At 38.4% G+C, this 21,080-nt stretch overlaps 1 protein-coding gene across 1 annotated transcript in view; it reads right to left on the bottom strand.

Annotated features, from left to right (window-relative positions):
• Positions 1 to 21,080, bottom strand: part of LOC118825669 (cadherin-2-like) — a 162,800-nt gene that overhangs the window by 45,135 nt on the left and 96,585 nt on the right. Inside the window, 3 exon segments of the mRNA XM_036596403.1 lie at positions 804 to 959; positions 2,800 to 2,949; positions 18,941 to 19,185. Coding sequence (XP_036452296.1) covers positions 804 to 959; positions 2,800 to 2,949; positions 18,941 to 19,185 — 551 coding nt within the window.

The following is a 21,080-nucleotide window of genomic DNA, read 5'->3' as shown; positions in this document are numbered from 1 at the left end:
CACTAAGCCAGCTATTCACACATCATGTTACACATTCAAGGCCACTGAGTTTAACTTACAACAAAGGAAGTCTTTTATAATTTGTGTTTTGTGTCTGCGACAGCATTAGCATAGCAGAAAAGGTACAATCTATATCTGCCTTTAGGTTGATGGATGGCATTTTAAATGAACAATGACTGTATAATCACTAACAGCCTGTTTTTAAAAGAGCTTCATGTGGCTGTGTAGGTTCACTGGTGGTTTTGAATAGTAAATGAAATGACTACATTTGTGTTGTATACATCGAGATCTCCAGTTCCCATCACCACCACTGTAAAGAAATCTGATTCTGTATGTTTCGCTACAACAAACCACTCTGAATGACTATTTAAAGTCATTAAATTAGGCAGAATTTTCGAAAAATTACAGAAAGTTTAAATAAAAAAAGCTTTCATGAATAAAACCTTTGGGTATATTTATCTTCAGCTTCACGGTCATTAAAGTGTCTTCCTTAGTATGAAGACCAGTTGTAACTTTATAACGATTTGACAGTTTTCCTTTCCAAACTATTGTTAAAAGCATACACTAAAACACTTTTGGCCCAGCTGTGGTTTAAACCGCTGAAAGGTTTAAGTGCTGACTATTTGATTCAAATTAATTCTGCTTAGTCTTTAAGATGTTTTCCAAACTGACACTAAAACCTTGATTATTTCTATTAAAAAACATTGTGAAAAGCTAGGAGCCCCCAAACTTCTGATGGGCAGGATAGTTCTGTATGAATCTCTGCCCTTTTCCCACCTCAGATGCACTTCAGGTGTTCTTACATGGAAGCTGGCGATGTGTTCGCGGTCCAGGGGCTTCAGCACGCTCAGTTCTCCAGAGATGGGGTCGATGGAGAAGATGCCGGTGGGTGGCTGGTCAGCTCCAGGGCCTGTCACACTGTAGCGCAGGTTCACCTTGTTATCGTGGTCGGACCGAATCTGCACACACCCACCAGAGAGAGGAAAGCAGAATTTATTATAGCCTTGAATGCCTGAACTACACTCATATTACAAGCCTTATCAAATTCAACTGCAACTTTTTGCTTACATTCAATCTTCCGGCCTTGACAGCAGGTGTTGGCAATATATTACATCATAATGTGCTTTTCTGAATATATCAGTAGTATAGACATATCATAAAAAGATTATAGAGAGCCTGTAAACAACAGAAACAACAGTAACAAGCAGCTGACTGGATTTGGGTCCATTTTTCCACTGTCTTATTTTATTCATTCTTACCCACTGTTTGATTTTTCCTCTCAGTCCTTCATAGTATACTCACAATTTTTTTTTTTAAATGTGGCACTAATGGCACAATTTAGCCAGATGAATGTGGGTAGGCGCAGCACAAAATGTACCCCGATGTGAACGTAAAATGCACTCACAATGCCTGAATTTAACATTCGATTTACTGAGCCTGTAGCTTATTAACTTCTCACTCGATCAAAGATCAGATTTGGACCACTTTTACCAGCAGTGCGAACATGACCAATGTGAACCATCAAAGCAGAAAGATTAAAAAACTAATAATAAAAATAAAAATACAGGCAAAAAGGCTTGTGACTGTAACACGACCAAGAAGACTTGTAATGTGACTGTAACATGTCCAAAAAGGCCTGTAACTTGACTGTAATGTGACCAAAAAGGCCTGTAATGCGACCTTAACATGACCAAAAAGCCTGTAATGTAACCATAACATGAACAAAAAGGCCTGTAATGTGACTGTAACACAACCAAAAAGCCTGTAATGAGACCGTAACATGACCAAAAAAGACTAATGTGAATGTAACACAACCAAACAGGCTTGTAATGTGACTGTAACACAACCAAAAAGACTTGTAATGTGACTGTAACACAACCAAAAAGACTTGTAATGTGACTGTAACACAACCAAAAAGCCTGTAATGCAACCATAACATGACCAAAAAGCCTGTAATGCCACCGTAACATGACCAAAAAGCCTGTAATGTCACCGTAACATGACCAAAAAAGACTAATGTGAATGTAACATGACCAAAAAGCCTGTAATGTAACCGTAACATGACCAAAAAAGACTAATGTGACTGTAACACAACCAAACAGGCTTGTAATGTGACCGTAACATGACCAAACAGGCTGTAATGTGACTGTAACATGACCAAAAAGGCTTGTAATGTGACCATAGTGTGACTAAAAATATAACATGGTCATTTGTAATTGTGCTCAAATTTGATTTGAGGTAAATTTTTGTGTTTACTCAGCTCTAAAATCATTAGATCCATGTCGCATTTAGACAAAAACATCAGATTAGTGCCACTTCAACCCTATAATGTGAACACAACCTATCTGGACTAGCTTTATGGAATCTGCACACTGCTCCCATACATATGTATGTGTGCGCATTCGCCTGGTTGGTGTATGACAGATTAAGTTCTTCAGTGTCACACTGCAATTAATTATAACTTTCGCCAGCATTCGCTCCTCGTGTCGCGGCTCCATCTTCCACTGCAGTCGCGGCGGATTCTTTGACTCTAAGACAGCAGATGGTGTGTGTGGGTGTGTGAACTGTGTGGGTTTTCTGTAGCGTGCAGGGATTATACGTTGTCTGCAGGGCACGATGTACGTGTAGGCCTGGGAAGAGCGTGGACGTATGTGCATTTTCAGAGAGAGCATCTATGCACGACATCTCTGGATGTTTATGGCAAAACTACGGGACCGCGGGGTGTTCTGGGTAAACACGGCCATCTGTGTGTGCATGAGAGAGGGCGAGAGAGGGAAAGAGAGAGGCAGTTGACCTTACCCTGACCAGGTCCTGTGGAAATGGCCCTCTGGAGTTCTCCGGGACATTAATAGGAGGAATAACCCAATCTCTCTTCATGCGCTTCAGCTCGCTGTCCAGCTGCCTGGAGGGAATTACGATCTCGGGAAGAGTTCTGGAGCCGCGGTTCTCCTGCAGAACAGAGCACAGTCAGAGGGCCACAGGTTAATGCTCTGTACACCTCTGCTGAAGTGGATTCACACAGGCAGTGCAAGAATATCAACTTCTATGTGTCAGTGTTATAGTCCATTTCACAGTTTCCTATTAGAGCAATTGTCCTGGAGGCAGTAAATCTGAGAGCTCTCCAATCTGAAACCACAGTGAATGAAGACTGAAAGATTCGACTGATTCGTGCTGAACTTCAATCCAGCTCACATCTCACGTCGTGATGTGCTTATGGCGGGTCCAAACCCTTTGACAACCCGTTGATATTTATACTTAACTACATGAACTCGATACTCTCTTAAAAACAATAATATTTGCAGCCTTTTCAATCAGGTATAACTGATGTAGTTTTAACATTTTTTATGTAATAACTGCTCAATAGCAGCTCTTTCTAAAGGTCTTGCTGATGAATTGTTTTTCAGGTTACAGTTTTTGTAGCTTAAAAAAAAGGTTAAGCATCAATCAAATAAACTGTATATTGTTCCAAATATACAGCCGTATGCAAATGTTTGAACACCCCTGATCAAATTACGTTAACATCTGCTACAGTGAGATTAAATTGGCATTTTTTCTTTGCAAATTTTAGTGCACAGTGTAACATATCTAATAAAAAATAGAAGATAAAATAAAAAATGTGCCTTAACTTTTTTCTTCTTAGCTTTTTTTTATTTTTATTGTACATTAAAATGTGTAGAAATGTGTTCTCTCTAGGGGATGTGTAACATTTTCAAATCCACAAAACATGCAATTTGACCAGGGGTGCCTAAACTTTTGCCTACAACTGCACTTTGCATGCATGAACACTCATAAGACTAAAGTTGTTATTGTTGTTTTAATATATATATTTTATTTTTCATGATATTTAAATGTAATATAACTAGTGCTATCAAATGATTAATATAATAGTTCATGATAATCACATTTATTTTGCGTTATTAATCATGATTTATCGCAGAGAGAGCTACAATCACAGATCACTATCATAGAACATCTGTTATTATATCTGCGAATAATCACATTTATCAGCTGGGCTTCAGCCTGCACTACTATGAACGGTCTGGAGGTCAAACTAAGAAAATGCATTAACAATGTTAAAAAAAACGAACGGCATTATTAATTTATTATCATATTAAAGGGTTATTAATGTGTGAACTTTGGCAGCCCTAGTAATTACACAAATCATTACATGATCATTTAGTTAAGTTATGAATTGCATTTGCATTCGATTCAATTTCAAGTCCTCACTTCTCTTTTTTTCAATACTGAAATGAAAAAAATGTGGCAAATGTAAAGGAGTTAAAACAAGACTATACACACAACAATAACTTTTCATCAAAGTCAAATCATAATAATATTTCTCCTCTTTTATTTTCATACACACACGTGATATTGACTGAAAGTTACCTGCAGCATTTAAGGCATTAATTCAGTATGTAGTTAAACACTATTAGATCACAGACCTCTTGAATCCTTTGTACCCTGCCGCAGACTTCATCTGACACTGACAAATACATCAGCAGTGAGTATGAACTAAGACTATGAACTAAGATCAACTGTTTTCACTGATAAAACAGTAGATTAAACTGTATAAAGTTTCTTTCTCTCAGTATTGAGGTCATTTACAGACTGCAGAACAAAGCTAATTTGTTAAGAAGGGGGAAAAGTGCGCTGATCTGAAGGAGCATCTTCTGACCAGCTGAGACGGATTAAAATGCCTCCGCGGTATAAAAGGAGGAGCTCACACGTTTTACTTTGAACTCCTCAAACGCACAGACAGACAGACTCCACGTTTTCCATCCATCTCCCTCCATGGCCAAATTGAAATACGATTTGACACATAAGATGCAAAACCTGCAAGTCTAACTTTCAGAAAGCCCAAGCGCTTCAAATAGCCTCAGCTCCTCCACACTCAGAGCCTGACGGAACGGCAAGAAGTCGGACTAACCTTGGACCCACACAGGACAGGCGGCAACTCTCAAAAAGCTTTGGAAGACACCTTTGGTTTTTGAGCAAGAAAATCTGCTTGAAAATCCTTCTGAATGAGTGACTCGTGCATGCCCAGCCAGAAACCTCTGAAATAGTAATTGTTTGTTAAACCAAAGAGAAGTAAAAGTTCAAGAAGCAAAAACGTAAATGAGTTGCCCCTCACGCCCTTTATGAGATATCTGAGAGAATCTGACAGGTTACTGCTCTCCCAAACTGACCTGGCAAACATCTCGTATGGGTTCTAACAAGCAAGGGCGATTCTAGAGGATTTTATATGAATACATTTGCAAGAACAACAAAGCCACCCTAAGTCCTAACCTTGATGCTGTGTTGAACTCTTCAGGCGAATTTCGCAATGTCACTGCTAACAAAGTCAAAGAAGACTCCAGCACCGGCAGCTAATCTTCATACCAACAAACTTACAGCCATGTGTTTTACTGAAATTCTCATTTTCTATTACATGTTTGTTGTTTACACATCACTGGCTGTGCTAAATTGTGTTTTGCATAGAAAATGGTGACTTACAGAATTGAGTCAATTGAAGGCGAACAAATTTCCAGGCTAAATTTAACCAATTTAGGCTAAAGTAGGTGAGGGTATGGGTTAGGGGGTAGGGTTTTGCTTGAGAGTCCGAAAGGCTTTACTGGCCAAGTATGTCTGCACTTACAAGGAATTTGTCTTTGGATACACAGTAGCTAACACTTGTGTATTAACATAGAAATCTATACATGAACTCTACCACACACACACACACACACACAGTGTGGAAATTCCCATACACATTTTTGTAAATGAAAAAGTGTTCAAAATATCTGTCTAAAAAGTTTTGAGTACAATAGCTGGGTTTCATCACTCAGCGTGACCAGGATCCACCTATTTTGACTGGAAAAGTCATTTGACTGATACACAAAAGTTTGTCTCCTGCGGGACTGAAAACCAGCGCACGGAAATGTGCACACAGCACTGCAGATAACTAATGACAACACAACTGACAAAATCCTGACAGATAAGGCCATCTTGGCATACAACAGACAATCCATGTACATGTGAGGCTCAGACTAGGTTAAGTTTGACTTGACCTGAACTGAGTTGAACTGAAATGATCTGAATTGACGAACTGAACTGAGATAAACTGAATTAAACTGAACACGTACATCTGTGGGTGGAGCTGAGGCTGAGACTGAGTTAGGTTTGACTTGAATTGAACTGAACTGAATGAAATGAAGCTAAACTGAACTTGTCTGAACTGAGCTGAACTGAACTGACCTACATGAAAATGATCTGAATTGAACTGACTGAACAGAACTGAAGTGAACTAAACCAAACTAAACTAACCTAAACTAACTTAACTGAATGGAACTGATTTGCACTGAACTGAATGGAAGGGAACTGAACAGAACAGAACTGAATTGAATGGAATGGAACTGAATTGAATGGAACTGAACTACAATGAAATTAATTGAACAGAACTGAACCAACTAGAACTGAACTGTGAGATCATACTGATTCTGGACCAGCTGTATATCGAGAATGACTCAAAACAGCAGGCCTGTTTCTCAGTTTGGGTGCAGCAGGGCAGCAGCAGGTGTGCTGGTGGCTGCTCGTTTGTGTGCTCTGAGGCTGCACTGATGAAGCAGCAGCCTGTAATATATGAACAGGGCTACAGTCACATTCTCCCAGGACACCACTGCACTACTGCATCCCCTTCACTGTGTGTCTGTGCTCTCTGTCTCTCTCTCTCTCTCTCTCTCTCTTTCTCTCTCTCTCTCTTCAATCTGTGTTCACATGGTGGAGCTGTAGCCTGTTGCTGCACCTGCTCCAGGTGTGAATTCACTGCGTGTGACGGAACATAACGGGTGAAGTTTTTTTCTCTTAACACATATCTCTGCACACAAAGCAGCACCTCACAGCGCACACAAAAGAACGGATAGCGGAACAGACTTCTCAGCGCTCCTCTCCTGAAAGATTCTGTTCAAAGGGGTGACGACAACAGACATTTCCATCCCTACTGTGATTGAAAGGATCTTTCACAGTTTACATGTAGCCGCACAACCGCACACTTTCTATATATATAAATATATATATATATATATATATATATATATATATAATATATATATATATATATACTATATATTATATATATAAATATATCTATCTATATATATATATATATATATATATACACACATATACATATATCTAAAATATCAGTGGCTGGCTCAGATTCGTGCAGTGCAGTAATGGAACAACTAGACTCCTTTCTAATTTCAGATATTTAAATTAATTTACGATACACACAGCATTCAAAAGTTTAGAATCACTTTAACATTTTTTTGCAATTTTATACACAGTATTAACTTATATAGTGTGTAATATTACTAACTATTCACCAAAAAGATTATGATGTTTTACTCAATATTTGACACATAACAAATAGTTGTCTGCTTTGACACTTGATCTCTACTTTTGAAAATTGGATGTTATTATAACTTTATTCTCATTATTTCAAAGCTCTCTCAGTCATTTTAGAATCATCTACAGCTCTATTCATCCTGCTTATTTGAACTAACATATTAGAATAAGGGCGGCACGGTGGCGCAGTGGGTAGCGCTGTCGCCTCACAGCAAGAAGTGCCTGGGTTTGATTCCCGGCTGGGTGACCAGGGTCATTTCTGTGTGGAGTTTGCCTGTTCTCCCCGTGACTGTGTGGGTTTCCTCCGGGTACTCCGGTTTCCTCCCACAGTCCAAAAACATGCAGTCAGGCCAATTGGACATGCTAAAATTGCCCCTAGGTGTGAATGTGTATGTCTGTCTGTCTGCCCTGCGATGGACTGGCAACCTGTCCAGGGTGTTTCCTGCCTTCCGCCCAATGACAGCTGGGATAGGCTCCAGCACCCCACTGCGACCCAGAAGGATAAGCGGTTTAGATGATGGATGGATGGATATTAGAATAAATTTAAATATTAATCTGAAACATTAGTTTCATATTAGTAAAAACAATAATTCAAAAATTTTGAATGACAGCAGCCAATCAAATAGCTGTTTTACAAAATATGTAATTGTCCATAGTTATTTAAATGTAAATAATTCCATAATGAATTAGTAAATAACAGGAACAGCAGTCATATTCAGGCTTATTATTTAGTAGCTACTATGAATGATGGAAACTATAATGAAATGAATATACATAGTTATGCAGTTAATGGAGACGGCCTATACGCAATTCAAGGGGTTAATTACACTCACATTTTTCTGTATTGACAGATTACAGTCTAAGAGTAAAAGAGAAGAGGAACACTGACTCATCAATTTTGGACTTGCCCAAAACTCTATAAGTTTTGGAAATCTGTTTTCCTAAAATATTTGATAGAGTCTGGTCGCCTGATCCCTTAGTAGCAACACTCTGCATAGGAGACCCCATTCTGTTTGTGAGTAAGTATCAGAAACAAGCTATTTCTCATCTAAAAACCAAAAAATTCCAAAGTCATATAAGATACACAGTAGCTGATAGACTGACGCTTTTTGTATAATATGGTAACCGATACTAAATCATGTAGGAAAATGAAGACACAGCTGACCCTCCCACTGGGCTGCATCTGTTGCTCATATTAGTAATTGTGGCAACTGTAAATTCTGCATTACTACATTTCACTTCAGGGGTTGTTAATAATCATAGTCATGATAATAATATAATAAAAAATAATAATTATTACTACTGCTCCATCATAATTATCACCAGTAATAACAGATTTCTTTACAGACATTTTATAAAAGTTGAAAAAATATTCCTCAGAATATACTTCTGTGAATAACTCCTTGTTGTTTGTGACTTTTCTGTTTTCTAGTATTCATATGGTTACAAAAGCATCACAGGCACAAAGATGATTTAAAGCTTTCGACTGCTTGAACTCTGAAAGAAGCACTTCTGATTACACTTGAACAAAAGGATCTCGCCCGCCCATTAGTTCAGCCTGCGGATAAAATGATGTTTGTGGTAGCCGTGTAGATATAAGAGGTCATGAAGACGTTAATGAAGAAATCTTTACTGGTCATTGATTAAAGCTGTCCCTTGGGCCTGTGCTGCCCTGCGTGCAGATAAAGGAGCTAATTGCTGATGCGATTAGTGAACACGCACTGATTTATGACAATCAGCGTGTTGGAGCAGTGGTTATTAACAATGACCTTATAAACTTGCATGCGAATGGCCTATTGGAAATGTCATTAATTGCATGCGAATGTCTGGTCGATGGTGTTGAAGGTGCTGTCTACATTAGCAGAACATAAGACCACGGTCCCCATAATATTTTTACAGCCTCAACCTCAGGCTGATTCAGCAGGAAAAGGGCTTTTTTCATTTATTAATACTGGTTTATTTGGTTTAGCTTATGTTCTTGTACTCTGATAGCTGTGAGGGAATTCTAACACGAAGAATTTATAGTCTTTGTTCAGCTTGGACTCCCACATTGTTGTGTGTTTGGTGTTCTGCAACAATTCTGGACACATCTTCAAATTTTAATCTTGGCAACTATGACAAAGATTAAGTGACATATCTTTCCATGGTGAACTAAAGTGATATGAACACCAGTCTCTGAGGTTAATAATTGTTAGGCAATAGCGGAATTCGTTTCTTGTGGAAAGGGCCCATTCTTAACACATTTTCTTTATCAATAGCCTTTATTTATCCGCTATAATAATACTAATTTTTGTTGAGCTTCTCTATGAGAAAGTGTTAACTGTGTTGTGCAATCACTTTCCCTCACTGGGTGCTATATCTCAGCTCTACCTGCTTCTGAAAGCCAGAAAATGGGAACATCCTAAACCTAATCCAATAGGTACTTGGACATATTTGACATTACATTCTCTATGACCACTGTTTTGATTCAGTCTGTTCTGTTCGTATTTAGCGCTACTTAGAAAAAGCTGTTTTTTCCGCTGACAGGATGCAAGCAGTCCACCTGGAAGCACAGCCAGTCTTTATGTTTACAAACACTCTGATTTGGTTTAAAATATTAACTAAATATAATTAAATCAAGATGAAATTTAGTTTAAAAGACCTACATTCTGCATTTATTTTCTATTTTATTTTTTCTATGATTTCCACATTTCACATTTAAATGATTTCATGTACCAAAAACATTGTAATTAATTTTTATCATTTTCCAACCTCTCCTTATCCCTAGAATTAAAGTTGTTTTTTTGTTTTTTTTTATTGTACCTTTAAGGGTGACACAGTGCTGTGAAAAAGTATTTGCCCCTTCCCAATTTCTTCAATTTTTGCATATTTGTCTCACTTGAATGTTTCAGATCATCAAACTACTTTTAATATTAAACCAAGACAACCCAACTAAACACAAAATGCTGTTTTTAAATAATAATTTCATTCATTGAAGGAAAAATGCTGTTCAGCCCTACCTGGCCCCTGTGAAAAAGTAATTGCCCCCCAGCTACTAAATCAAGTTGCAAGGCACAAATCACTCCTGACCAAAAAGAACACAAAGGCTCATCTCACATTTGCCGAAAAAAACAGCTAGATGACCCCCGAGACTTTGGGGACAATTTTCTGTGGACTGATCAGTCAAAGGTGGAACTTTTTTGGAGGACACAGATCCCGTTACATCTGGCGTAAAGCTAACACCGCACTGCACACTAAGAACATCATACCAACAGTGAAACATGGTGGTGGTAGTGTGATGGTCTGGAGCTGCTTTGCTTCTGCAGGACCTGGATGACTTGTCATAATTGATGGAACCATGAATTCTACTTTCTATCAGGGAAGAGAATGTCTGCCTGTCAGTTTGTGCCCTAAAGCTCAAGTGCATTTGGGTTATGCAGAAGGACAACGATCTGAAGCACATAAGCAAGTCCACCTCTGAATGGCTCAAAAGAAACAAAACTAAGGTTCTGCAGTGACCGAGTCAAGGTCCTGACTTGAATCCCATCTCAAGACCTTAAATGGTCAGTTCAGGTTCGAAAACCCTCCAGTGTAGCCATATTAAAACTATTCTCTAAAGAAGAGTGGGCCAGAATTCCTCCACAATGATGTAAAAGACTCATCACAAGTTATCACAATGATTTAATTGCAGATGTTACTGCCAAGGGTGGCACAACCAGTTATTAGGTTTAGGGTGGTAGTTACTTTTTCACAGAGGTGGCATAGGTTTTGAATAAATCTTTATCTTCAATAAATGGAATGATCATTTGAAAGCTGCATTTTGTGTTTACTTGCATTGTGTTTATCCTTCGGGATCAATAAAGTATTTATCTATCTGTCTGTCTGTCTGTCTGTCTGTCTGTCTGTTTAAAATTAGTTTAATTTAGATTTAAGTGCGAAAATAGCAAAAATTGAAGAAACCAGGTGAGCGGCAAATACTTTTCACAGCACTGTATATGTAAATAAGGACTGTTTTGATTGGCTGCCTTGCTTTGCACTTAATGCAAAAATCAGCCCAGGCTGCAACACTCCTTGTAACTTCAGCATGAACGGGTGGAGCTAAACTGCTGTAAGTGGACACATGCAAGTTTGCTGTATTTTGTGACATCACAAAACCAGTGAATTAAAACCGGCTCAAAAGCAGTTTTTGCACATTGTTTGCATATATAGACGGTTTGTTCTGTACATTTTGAAACCTTTACAGACTACATCGAACAAAAGAGTGAAGACAATTCTATGATTTGGGCCCTTTAAATTGAATTCTGATCAGGTTTTGTGGGCATGGGGAGCAAATGACCTGGGCCCAAATATGATCCCCTACGAAAGATTCCTGGCTATTACTGACCTAATCAGCACTTGCGTATCATTAATTAAAAGCAGAAAGCATCGATAGAGATTCTGTGTGCCTCCTTGTCAAACACCTTTTCCTGAAACTGGGTCTTGTGCGTAATGAGCTGTACGCTTGTCATCTACATTAACGAGATATAAGTCTGCGAGCTGACACGTCGCAGTGAACATCTACCAGCCAAATCTCTCTCTCTTGTCAGTTCACATGCTTGTATTTAATATTCATGAGCGTGTTTACAAGCAGTCGGGATATCAGTCTTAGTTGGTGGCGCGTCCTTATGAAAACAATGAGCACTGAGACTAATGACATCATTAAAAGCCCAAACCTGCAGGAGATACGTTGCTTAATGAGCAGAAGCTGCCTCACCGTGCTGTTTATTCCAGCTTGTATTAATTATGCTGACTCAATTCAGGCTACAAAAGTGCGCACACATCCGCCCATTGACATAACACCAGGGAGTTACAGGGAGACAAATTATTCGTGGTGGGTTTTAAACACAATACAAGTAATATTAGTGTAAATATGGCATTTGTAAGCCCTCAGGAAGAACAAAAGTAAAAACAATTTAATATGGTCAAAAATGAAATGGACTCCAATATTTTTAGTTCAATTAAATATCAACCGTTTTCAACTGTGACAATACTTAAAGTCAAGTTAACAGCAGAAACTCAAACACTGAAGCATGGAGAACGGAGGCTGGCATAAATCTTAATATTTTTCATTCTGTTCTATTCCTATAATCTGTCAAAAGCAGTTGTAAAATACTGAATATATGCACATCCATGAGCACCTCACAACAACTGAATTCCATATTAATGTTTTTTTATGTTGCTAGCACTGAGCTCAGCATACCGATAGATGGGATCAGGTACAAGAAATAAATGGCCTGAAATAGTACTCTACACATATTACGCACAGACCTGGTTTTGCTTAAACACACACACACACACACACACACACACACACACAACCCCACATTACCTAAGCCGCTTATCCTTCTAGGTCACTGCGGGTTATGGAGTCTATCCCAGCACTCACTGGGCGAAAGGCAGGAAACACCCTGGACAGGTCACCTTGAATGTCTTTGTACTCCAAAAAGAATGAACCCTGGTCGTTGACTACTTCAACATCTTACAGGCTTCAGACATCGTTATTTGCAATGAAGAGTATTAAAGGGGAATTCCACAGATTTTCCAAAATTTATGCATAATGAAATCGTTAAGATGTAAATAAAGTCAGTCAGGGTGGTTCGGTGTGAAATGCATGATTCTTGAGAAACTTACAGACTAAGAATTGTTCACAGTGGTGGTGATAGGAACCAGACGTCTGAAGAGTTTAACGCCTCTAAAAGCTCCCTCACAGAAACTTATTACATAAGATCACAAATATACTGCCAGATTTTTTAGTTTTGAGATGGGAGTTTTAAAAGCCATTCATGGTGGAGAGTTACATGCAGGATGCTGTAGGGCAAAACAGTCCCCAAAGAAAACTTATTTTTTCAGATTTACCAAAATTTCACTTTTATTAACATCACATATAAAACCCAGAAGACACATGTAGGTTCACTGCTCATTCTGGATAGTAAATAAAATGGCTATGTTTGTGTTGTAGGCATGGTGACCCCTGGCTCCTATCATCACCACTCTAAAGAAATCTCAGTCACTAAGTTTCCCTATTATTATAAATTTTAATGCTATATGTTGTTGACTGTATGAGCAAAATTAAAATGTATCTGCTTTGTGCCTTAAAAAAGCATTTAAAATCACTGTAACATACAGTCTTTTGTGTCTTATTGCTTTAATATTATGGCAAAGTGGTAATTATCAAGTTTTTATTAAAAATTAAAAGTCAGAAAAAGAAAAAAACATTCTAAAATATGCTGTGTGTGCGCTGCTGTGAGTCACCTTGTAACGGTTTCTGGAACACAACACACATCTTTACACTTTAGCGTCACACACAGGCTCAAAAAGAAGTACAAATACAAAATCAACATTATACTAATAAAGATATGACGACAATAGTAGATTATTCACTCACGTCCTCAGAAGACACGTCTCTCACCATGTTTGGTACTGTGCAATTACACAACCTCCAAAATTTACATAGTGCAGCCTTTAAATATTTCACTAGATTGTCTTGATAATCAGTTTTGTTTAAAAATGCCAAAATGTTTTGTTTTATGTACTTTCTTTATTACACTTTCATTAGCACAAAATTATATTTACTCTTTCCAATCCCTCATTTTTATATACTTTAGCTATATTGTAAATGGTGCTCATTCTCAATGTCCCATAAGTTTGAAATAAAGGTTGACTGATTATTCAATAGGACCTTGATATTGGCCAGTACTGTTGGCCATCTGTATCCTGGTTGGGCTCTAGCTTTTACCATCACAATCCAACTGTTTATTTCATTTTCACAAATGTAAAAGGGTTGCAGGCAGTGAAAGCTGTGTAAGAAACCTCATGACCTGCTAAAGACGCCACTCAGCACCTGCCTGCAAGACAGAGAAGAAGCTGCATGGAGAGCTTCCTGAACTGCACGGCGACGGAGCGACAGAGGTGAGTGCGACGGGAGTGAAGAAATGAAAAAAGGCCGCGAGGAACGGAGGGGGAGGGAGAGAGCAAGTGAGGGTAAGAAAGAGAGCAAAGCTGGAGTGAGAGAAAGAGATTCCACTGGGAATGTTACAGTAGACGCTTCATAACCCAGACAATTTACACCATTTAAAGTCGTGAAAAAAAGTGAAAAAGGAAAGAAAGGGGGAAAAGGGCCTGGTCCCTGGCGCCTACTCTCAGGCACAGTCTCACCACACTCAGAGAGAGAAAGAAGTGCAAATGAGTAAATCACCTCATGATGTTAAGGACATGCAGCACTTTATAAATAACCCCACAGGGTGCCATCCTTCACACAGCCACAGTTTTATTTACTCACCAGTGAACACAGACGTCTTTTCTATGTAATAGAATTGGGGGAGAAGTGTTTTATATATAATGTACTTTATCTCAAAACTACTCCAAAGACAATGAGTGCATTTGTATGTAATTGTATGTAATGTATTATTAATAATCCAATATATGCAGAAAATCAGAGTCATTAATCTGATCAACATGTTTACATGCGCTTGAGTAATCAGATAACTGGGAAACTCCAGGTCTACATGAGTCAGACAATAATCAGATTTCTGCTTTGTAACCAGCCAATAAACTCACAGAAGAAGACGTGACGTAAACATAACGTAAAACTGAAACTTCATGAAGCTGCTTCAAAAAAATAAATAAATAAATAAAAAAAACGAAACATCACAGCACTTTCCCCTAAAATATGAACATACATCATCTAGAAGATGAAGAATATTTAAATCCTTCATTTCATTGAGAATATAGTTGGTTTCAGCGTCATTCCAAAAGTGTTTTGCTGCGTCAGCAACGCTGCTTGCTTATTTCCGGTACTGGCGTCTGTTTTTGCACATGTGCAGACTGAGGAATTCGAAAGAAATCAAAGTAAGAGTTTACATGCTCCGAGAAATCTGATTACTGAGCTAAAATCTCTTTTTATTGGCTTTCTTAATCAAATTTCTAGACCTTACTCTGACCTAAGAATTCAGAAGTACACTGTTTACATGACCATTTGAATAATCAGATAACTGCAGAAATCTGATATGATCAGATTACTGATTGCATGTAAACACACTCAAAGTCTCAGGCATCAGACACAAATCTGTAACCATTCCATGTAATGGAATTTTTGTGAGGGAGCTTTTACAGGCCTTAAAGGGCCCATATGCTACATTTTTGTTGCATTTAGTTTTCCCTCTGAGGTCCACTTATTGTGTTAAGTGTGATTTTATGCACCAAAACCATACATACATACATACATCATCTAAACCGCTTATCCTTCTGGGTCGCGGTGCACCAAAACCAGTCATAATTTATTTTTATATGGCCAATTTCCAACCTGTCTTTGTCCCTCAGAATTAAACCGATGTATGTAAATGAGCTCTGGATGCCTTGCATTGCACCTCATTTAAAAAGCAGTCTGGGTTGAAACACTCCTTATAACTTCAGTATGAACGGATAGGGACTAAACTGCTGTAGTCTAAATAGGTGGAAACATTTAAATGCATTCAAAACGGGCTGTTTTCACAGCTTACTTTTCATATTTGGACTGTATGAACTTGCTGAATGAGTTCTGAAGCTTTCACAATGTTCATATTGAGCTATACTGAAGTATTTTATTTCACACATTTTCCACAGTTTGGGTGCTTTGGATGTCTGGTTCCCATCACCACCACTGTGAACAACTCTGACTCATTTTTCTACAAATTTACACCAAACCACTCTGAGTGACTTTGTTTACATCTTAACTGTTGATTTACACAGAACTTTTGTGCGGAATTCCCTTTTAAGTTGGTCAGTATGACTGACAAACATAATACATCTCCAATCACAGAAGCTGCACTTACTGCATTTCACCACTGGGGGAGCTGGTTAGCATGATGAAACAGCAGTACTGTAACCTTGCGAGCTATATGGGCTGAAACCTGCTTTCTTGCTTTTTACGATCAGTCACCCTGCAACTGTTCCTCCTCCTCCACTCCCACAGTTGTCGAGTGTACGTTTTGTGTTCGGCCATAAATCGACACATTAAGTTTTAATCACTGAGCATCCGTCCACTCTCTCGGAACACCTGTTTCGTTGGAGCAGTTAAATCGCCCGTGAGCGCGGCGTGCTTTAAAAGGCGTGAAGAATTAAACTGTGCTGGAGGGGTGACTAGGAAAAGAGCAATAACGTGGAAAACAAATTGACTGGTCAAGAGAGACGCAGACGAGTGCTGTTTTGAAGGGTTACATCAGTGCTAACATCTCTTATCTTTTAATACAAATCTGACACCCTGACTGTGGGCAGCTGGCACGTCTCAGATTATAGCGCCATTAGGCCCCTTAAAGTTTAGCACCCATAACATGCAGTCATTTAGAAATGTTTCATTTCTTCTACATATTAGCAATTAGCAGGCCCGGTAATCATAACGAACAGGCAAATGAAATTAGACGAGTTTACTGCCAGGCACATTAGACCATATGGCGCAGCACTGGAGCTCTGTGCTCATTACTAACTAAAATACGCAATTACCCAGACCAGAGACTGCCTAACAGTTTATGCTTATTTGCATAGGGTGGGGCCTAACCTGCCTACTCACAACAAAGCAAATGCACTGTAAGTAGAAAAACCCACTGAACTACCACTGAATGTAAAATGACAGAACACAATTTATGACTAATGCGGGTCTCCAGGATGATACGTGCCATTTAGTTTGATAATTTACTACTGGAGTCCTTACCATGAAGAAGAACGAGCTTTAATAATAATGGATAAGATGTGATATGACTCACTGGTTCAGAATTACTGCTTATGGTCACAATATTTCCTTAAATAGATCAACATTTTAGTCTGTGTAACTCTCAAAAGCTAAACTGTGTTTTTTAATTCATTTCTTGTTTGTTTTCATTATTCTTTACTATTCATTATTCATGTTTGCAAACTTCCTTATCTAAGTCCAGCACCTCCACCACCTATAATGTACAGAACCCTCTGAGAGATGGTCATTTAAGCTAGTTAATGGTTGAAAAAGACAATATACACTACAGGTACAGAACAAAGTGAAGTTATTAAAGTCTTTGAAAAGATCCGGTTAGATCTGGTCACTTTTTCAATGTGTAGAGTCGACAGAATAACATATATTGGTACAGAAGGCATTCGGACAGCTGTTGAGTTTCAGCACCACAGCGCTGTTCAGCACTCACAGCTTGTGATAAACAACAACATGGGTCACACTTCCTGTAAACTCCAGCTCCTTGTCCACATGATACTCTGTCTGGTAATTGTCCATTTGCAAGTTTGTTCTTGAGGCCAAAGCTATTGTGCTATAAGTGCTATTTCAAAAAGCAACTACATAAACACTAACATTCAACAGTCTGCAATCACCGTCTTTGTTAAAGATACATGTATAAAACGATTCTATGAATAAAATGTTCAAAAAACAAATACCGGCTTGGGGCACAATACTAATTCAATAGCTTCTCAAGCAAAAGCAGAGTTTGCATACAGAAATGGGGCAACCGCCACACCGTAGTGTTGTTTTCTGATGTCGACAGGTAATGCAATCTTAAAAATGAGGTGAATGTTTAAAATAAGTAAATAAATAATTAAATAAATAAATAAATATACTGAAACATGAAACAGTGAATGATGGCCTTTTTTTTTAATTGACACTCAGTGTATATTGACAATGTCAGCAAGTTATATTAGTGAAGCTAAAAATGAAGCACTTATTTATTTATTCTTTTATTTTATTTTTACTCGATACGATGTTTAGTATTATACTTACAGTACAGTATTATAATTATGATATTTAATAGTGTCCAATTTCACCTCATAGCTAAGCCTTACATCATAGCTCGTTTACTTAAGGTGTAAAATTATAGAAAGATATTTTATACTCTTTTGAATCATTTGTTGTATAACAGTGAGAGGCTTGCTGTCCACATCTTCCAAAAAAAACAAAACAAAAAAACCCAAAAAACAAAACAATATCCTCTTCATTCCACTGGTCACCGGACAGCTCTACACGCTTGTAGGAGATCACTAACTGCCAACTCTGTTATGCTAAGTCAAAAGATGCTCACACTGGCTGGCATCACTCTGATCGATGGGGAGAAGGAGGACCATCTTGCCCACCCAGAGCAAGGACAACTATGCTCCCTTGCATTCGTGGTTGCAGGCAGCTGTGGCCTCACTGGAGATCAACGTCCCCATCTTGTCGAGCACTCAGCAATAGATAAAGACAATGCTGAGACAGTTGCATCCTTCATGCTTTCAAATCATCACTGTCAGAATAAAACCTCCTATCTCCGAAAAGGTAATTTTACAGGAGAAGGAAAAAAAAAACATTCATAACTGTAATTGGAGAAATGATTTATTTCAAGTAATGTTGGACCATTTCTGTTTGTCCGTTCACCATGAAAATGTAAGACAATGTAAAGGGCAGCTAATATTTACAAACTATGTCAAAAAATGAAAAATGAACATAGGAGATTTTGTCCCGACAGCGAGAATATGCAGCAGGTGTGACATAAGCTACATTTCTGTATAACGCTCAATACTCAAGCTCAAGTTTTCATTCTGTATTGTGTACCTGAGACTTGAGGCCTCCTGAAGGCTGGAGCCTGATCTCCGTCTGCCACTGCTCCTCGGTGGACAGATCCCGTGCTGTAATGAGGAGAGGAGAGGAGGTCCAGGAGGAGGAGGAGGAGGAGGAGAAGGAGGGCAGCTGGACCGTCCGGACAGACAACACTTCTCCATCCTGTTCGATCCGGAAATCTGTCGGCTGGCTGCATTCAAACCGCACGTGACCGCCTCGTCCACAGTCATGGAACTTCACTGAAGGAGAGAAAGAGAGAAAGAGAGATGGTAAATAAGAGAGATTCCTCACAGGAGGGTCCGTTGGTGAGGGGTAAATGCTTTGAAGGTGTCTGTGGCGATAATCTATCGTCTGTATGGTTTTGAATCATGACAAAAGAATCAAATGGAAATGAATCATGAAAATGTGTATATTCCAGGATTCACTGAATCATTTCCCCCAAAATAATTACTGAATCATTGTGTGGTCAGAGATTTACACCTCTGTTGTAGGTCGGTCTGTCTGTCCATCTGTCCATCCATCTCTGAGTCTTTGTTTTGGTCTCAGGTTGTACAGCAAGACTTGGTCAGAAATTCCTGAAGTACAAAACTCATACATTATGGATGGTGGCCAGCGGCCCCCCCAGGCCTTCCACAAACAGCTATGCGTTGAAAGGGGGAAAAAAAGCTGGTAGTGGGAAAAAGCGCTGCCCTAAAGGATACGGGCAGAATCACAACTAAGAAACACCTCAAAGGTCGGCACAATCCCCAGCAGTTAAACACACAACGCTGCCAATTAGGCTCCACTCAGAACCTCCATGCACCTAGATGGAATATTTTAGGCCTGTGTTGGATGAGTTATTTACACTTGCTGGAGGGCGGACGGAATGCAGGTCAGCACAGACGGGGTTAAATATGCAATGTTTATTAGTTCTGTTCGTTTTCTCATGACATAGCAGAGGTGCAATGATGTGCATAATAATAATCCTTTTACTTTTGATACAGGTACTGTGATATAATGTGCATTGTGAAGTGAACAGTCCCATTTCAAGATTGAAAATATTTTTTGGTGATATCAGAGATATTGCTTGGAATTATATAATATATATATATATATATATATATATATATATATATATATATATATATATATATATATATATATATATATAGCTTTCGGTGGAACAAAATCTTTACTTTTAATGTAAGTCAATGGAACCAGACTTTTTTCCAAGTAATTTTGGGCTGTTTCCTTTGGTCCATATATAAATACTTTTACACACAATGAAAAGGGCAAAAATCATTTTCAGATTATGGCAAGCACTGAAAATGTTCTTTCTCATAATTTCTGCATAATTAAATGGTTAAGACGTAAACTAAAAACGTAAAAGTCTCTGTTCTAGAGAAAGTAACTGAATCTGTTCACAGTGGTGGTGATAGGAACCAGACATCTGAAGTGCCTCTGAAGTGTCAGAGACATTATTTTATGATAGTTTTGAGAACGAATCATAATTTTTCTAATTATTATGATTTTTTATAATATGTATTTTTAAAATCCATTTAGGGTGGAGCAATACATCCAGGGTGTTGTAAGACTAAGTAGCCCCCCCGCACTTTGCTTTCCAGATTTATCATTATTTTTCTATCATTAAAATTACATACAAAAACTATTTAAAAAATATATTAGAAATAAAAAGACACATGTAGGTTCACTGGTGGTTTTGGATAGTAAATAAAATTATGACATTATGACCCCTGGTTCCCATCACCAACACTGGAGAGAAATAATGAAATCTGAGTCAGTAAGTTTGGGAGAATGCCCCACCATTATGAATGTTTGAGTGAGTTTATTTACAATAATTTAGAATTATAAAGAAATTTTGAAAAATTGGTGGAATTATCCTTTAATAGTTCTTTGACCAGATGCTGTTTTGACAAAATAAATGTTATAAATGCATAAAAACCTCAATACATTTGCATATCATCACAGCCCTATAATATATAGTCTGGGGCTGAAACAGACACCGGCTGACGCTCTTTGCAATTTAAAATACTGTTTTTATTCCCTCTTTTCTTCACTCCATCTCCACCTCTCGTTTCCTTGCTCTCTCCTTCACACACATACACACCCTCGCGCTCACTGAAGCGGCTCAGCG

Source organism: Colossoma macropomum, unplaced genomic scaffold (genome assembly GCF_904425465.1).
Source record: "Colossoma macropomum unplaced genomic scaffold, Colossoma_macropomum, whole genome shotgun sequence".
In the NCBI taxonomy this organism is placed as follows: domain Eukaryota; kingdom Metazoa; phylum Chordata; class Actinopteri; order Characiformes; family Serrasalmidae; genus Colossoma; species Colossoma macropomum.
Note: the sequence above shows the minus strand (reverse complement) of the source record. Positions and strands in the feature narration are given on the sequence as shown.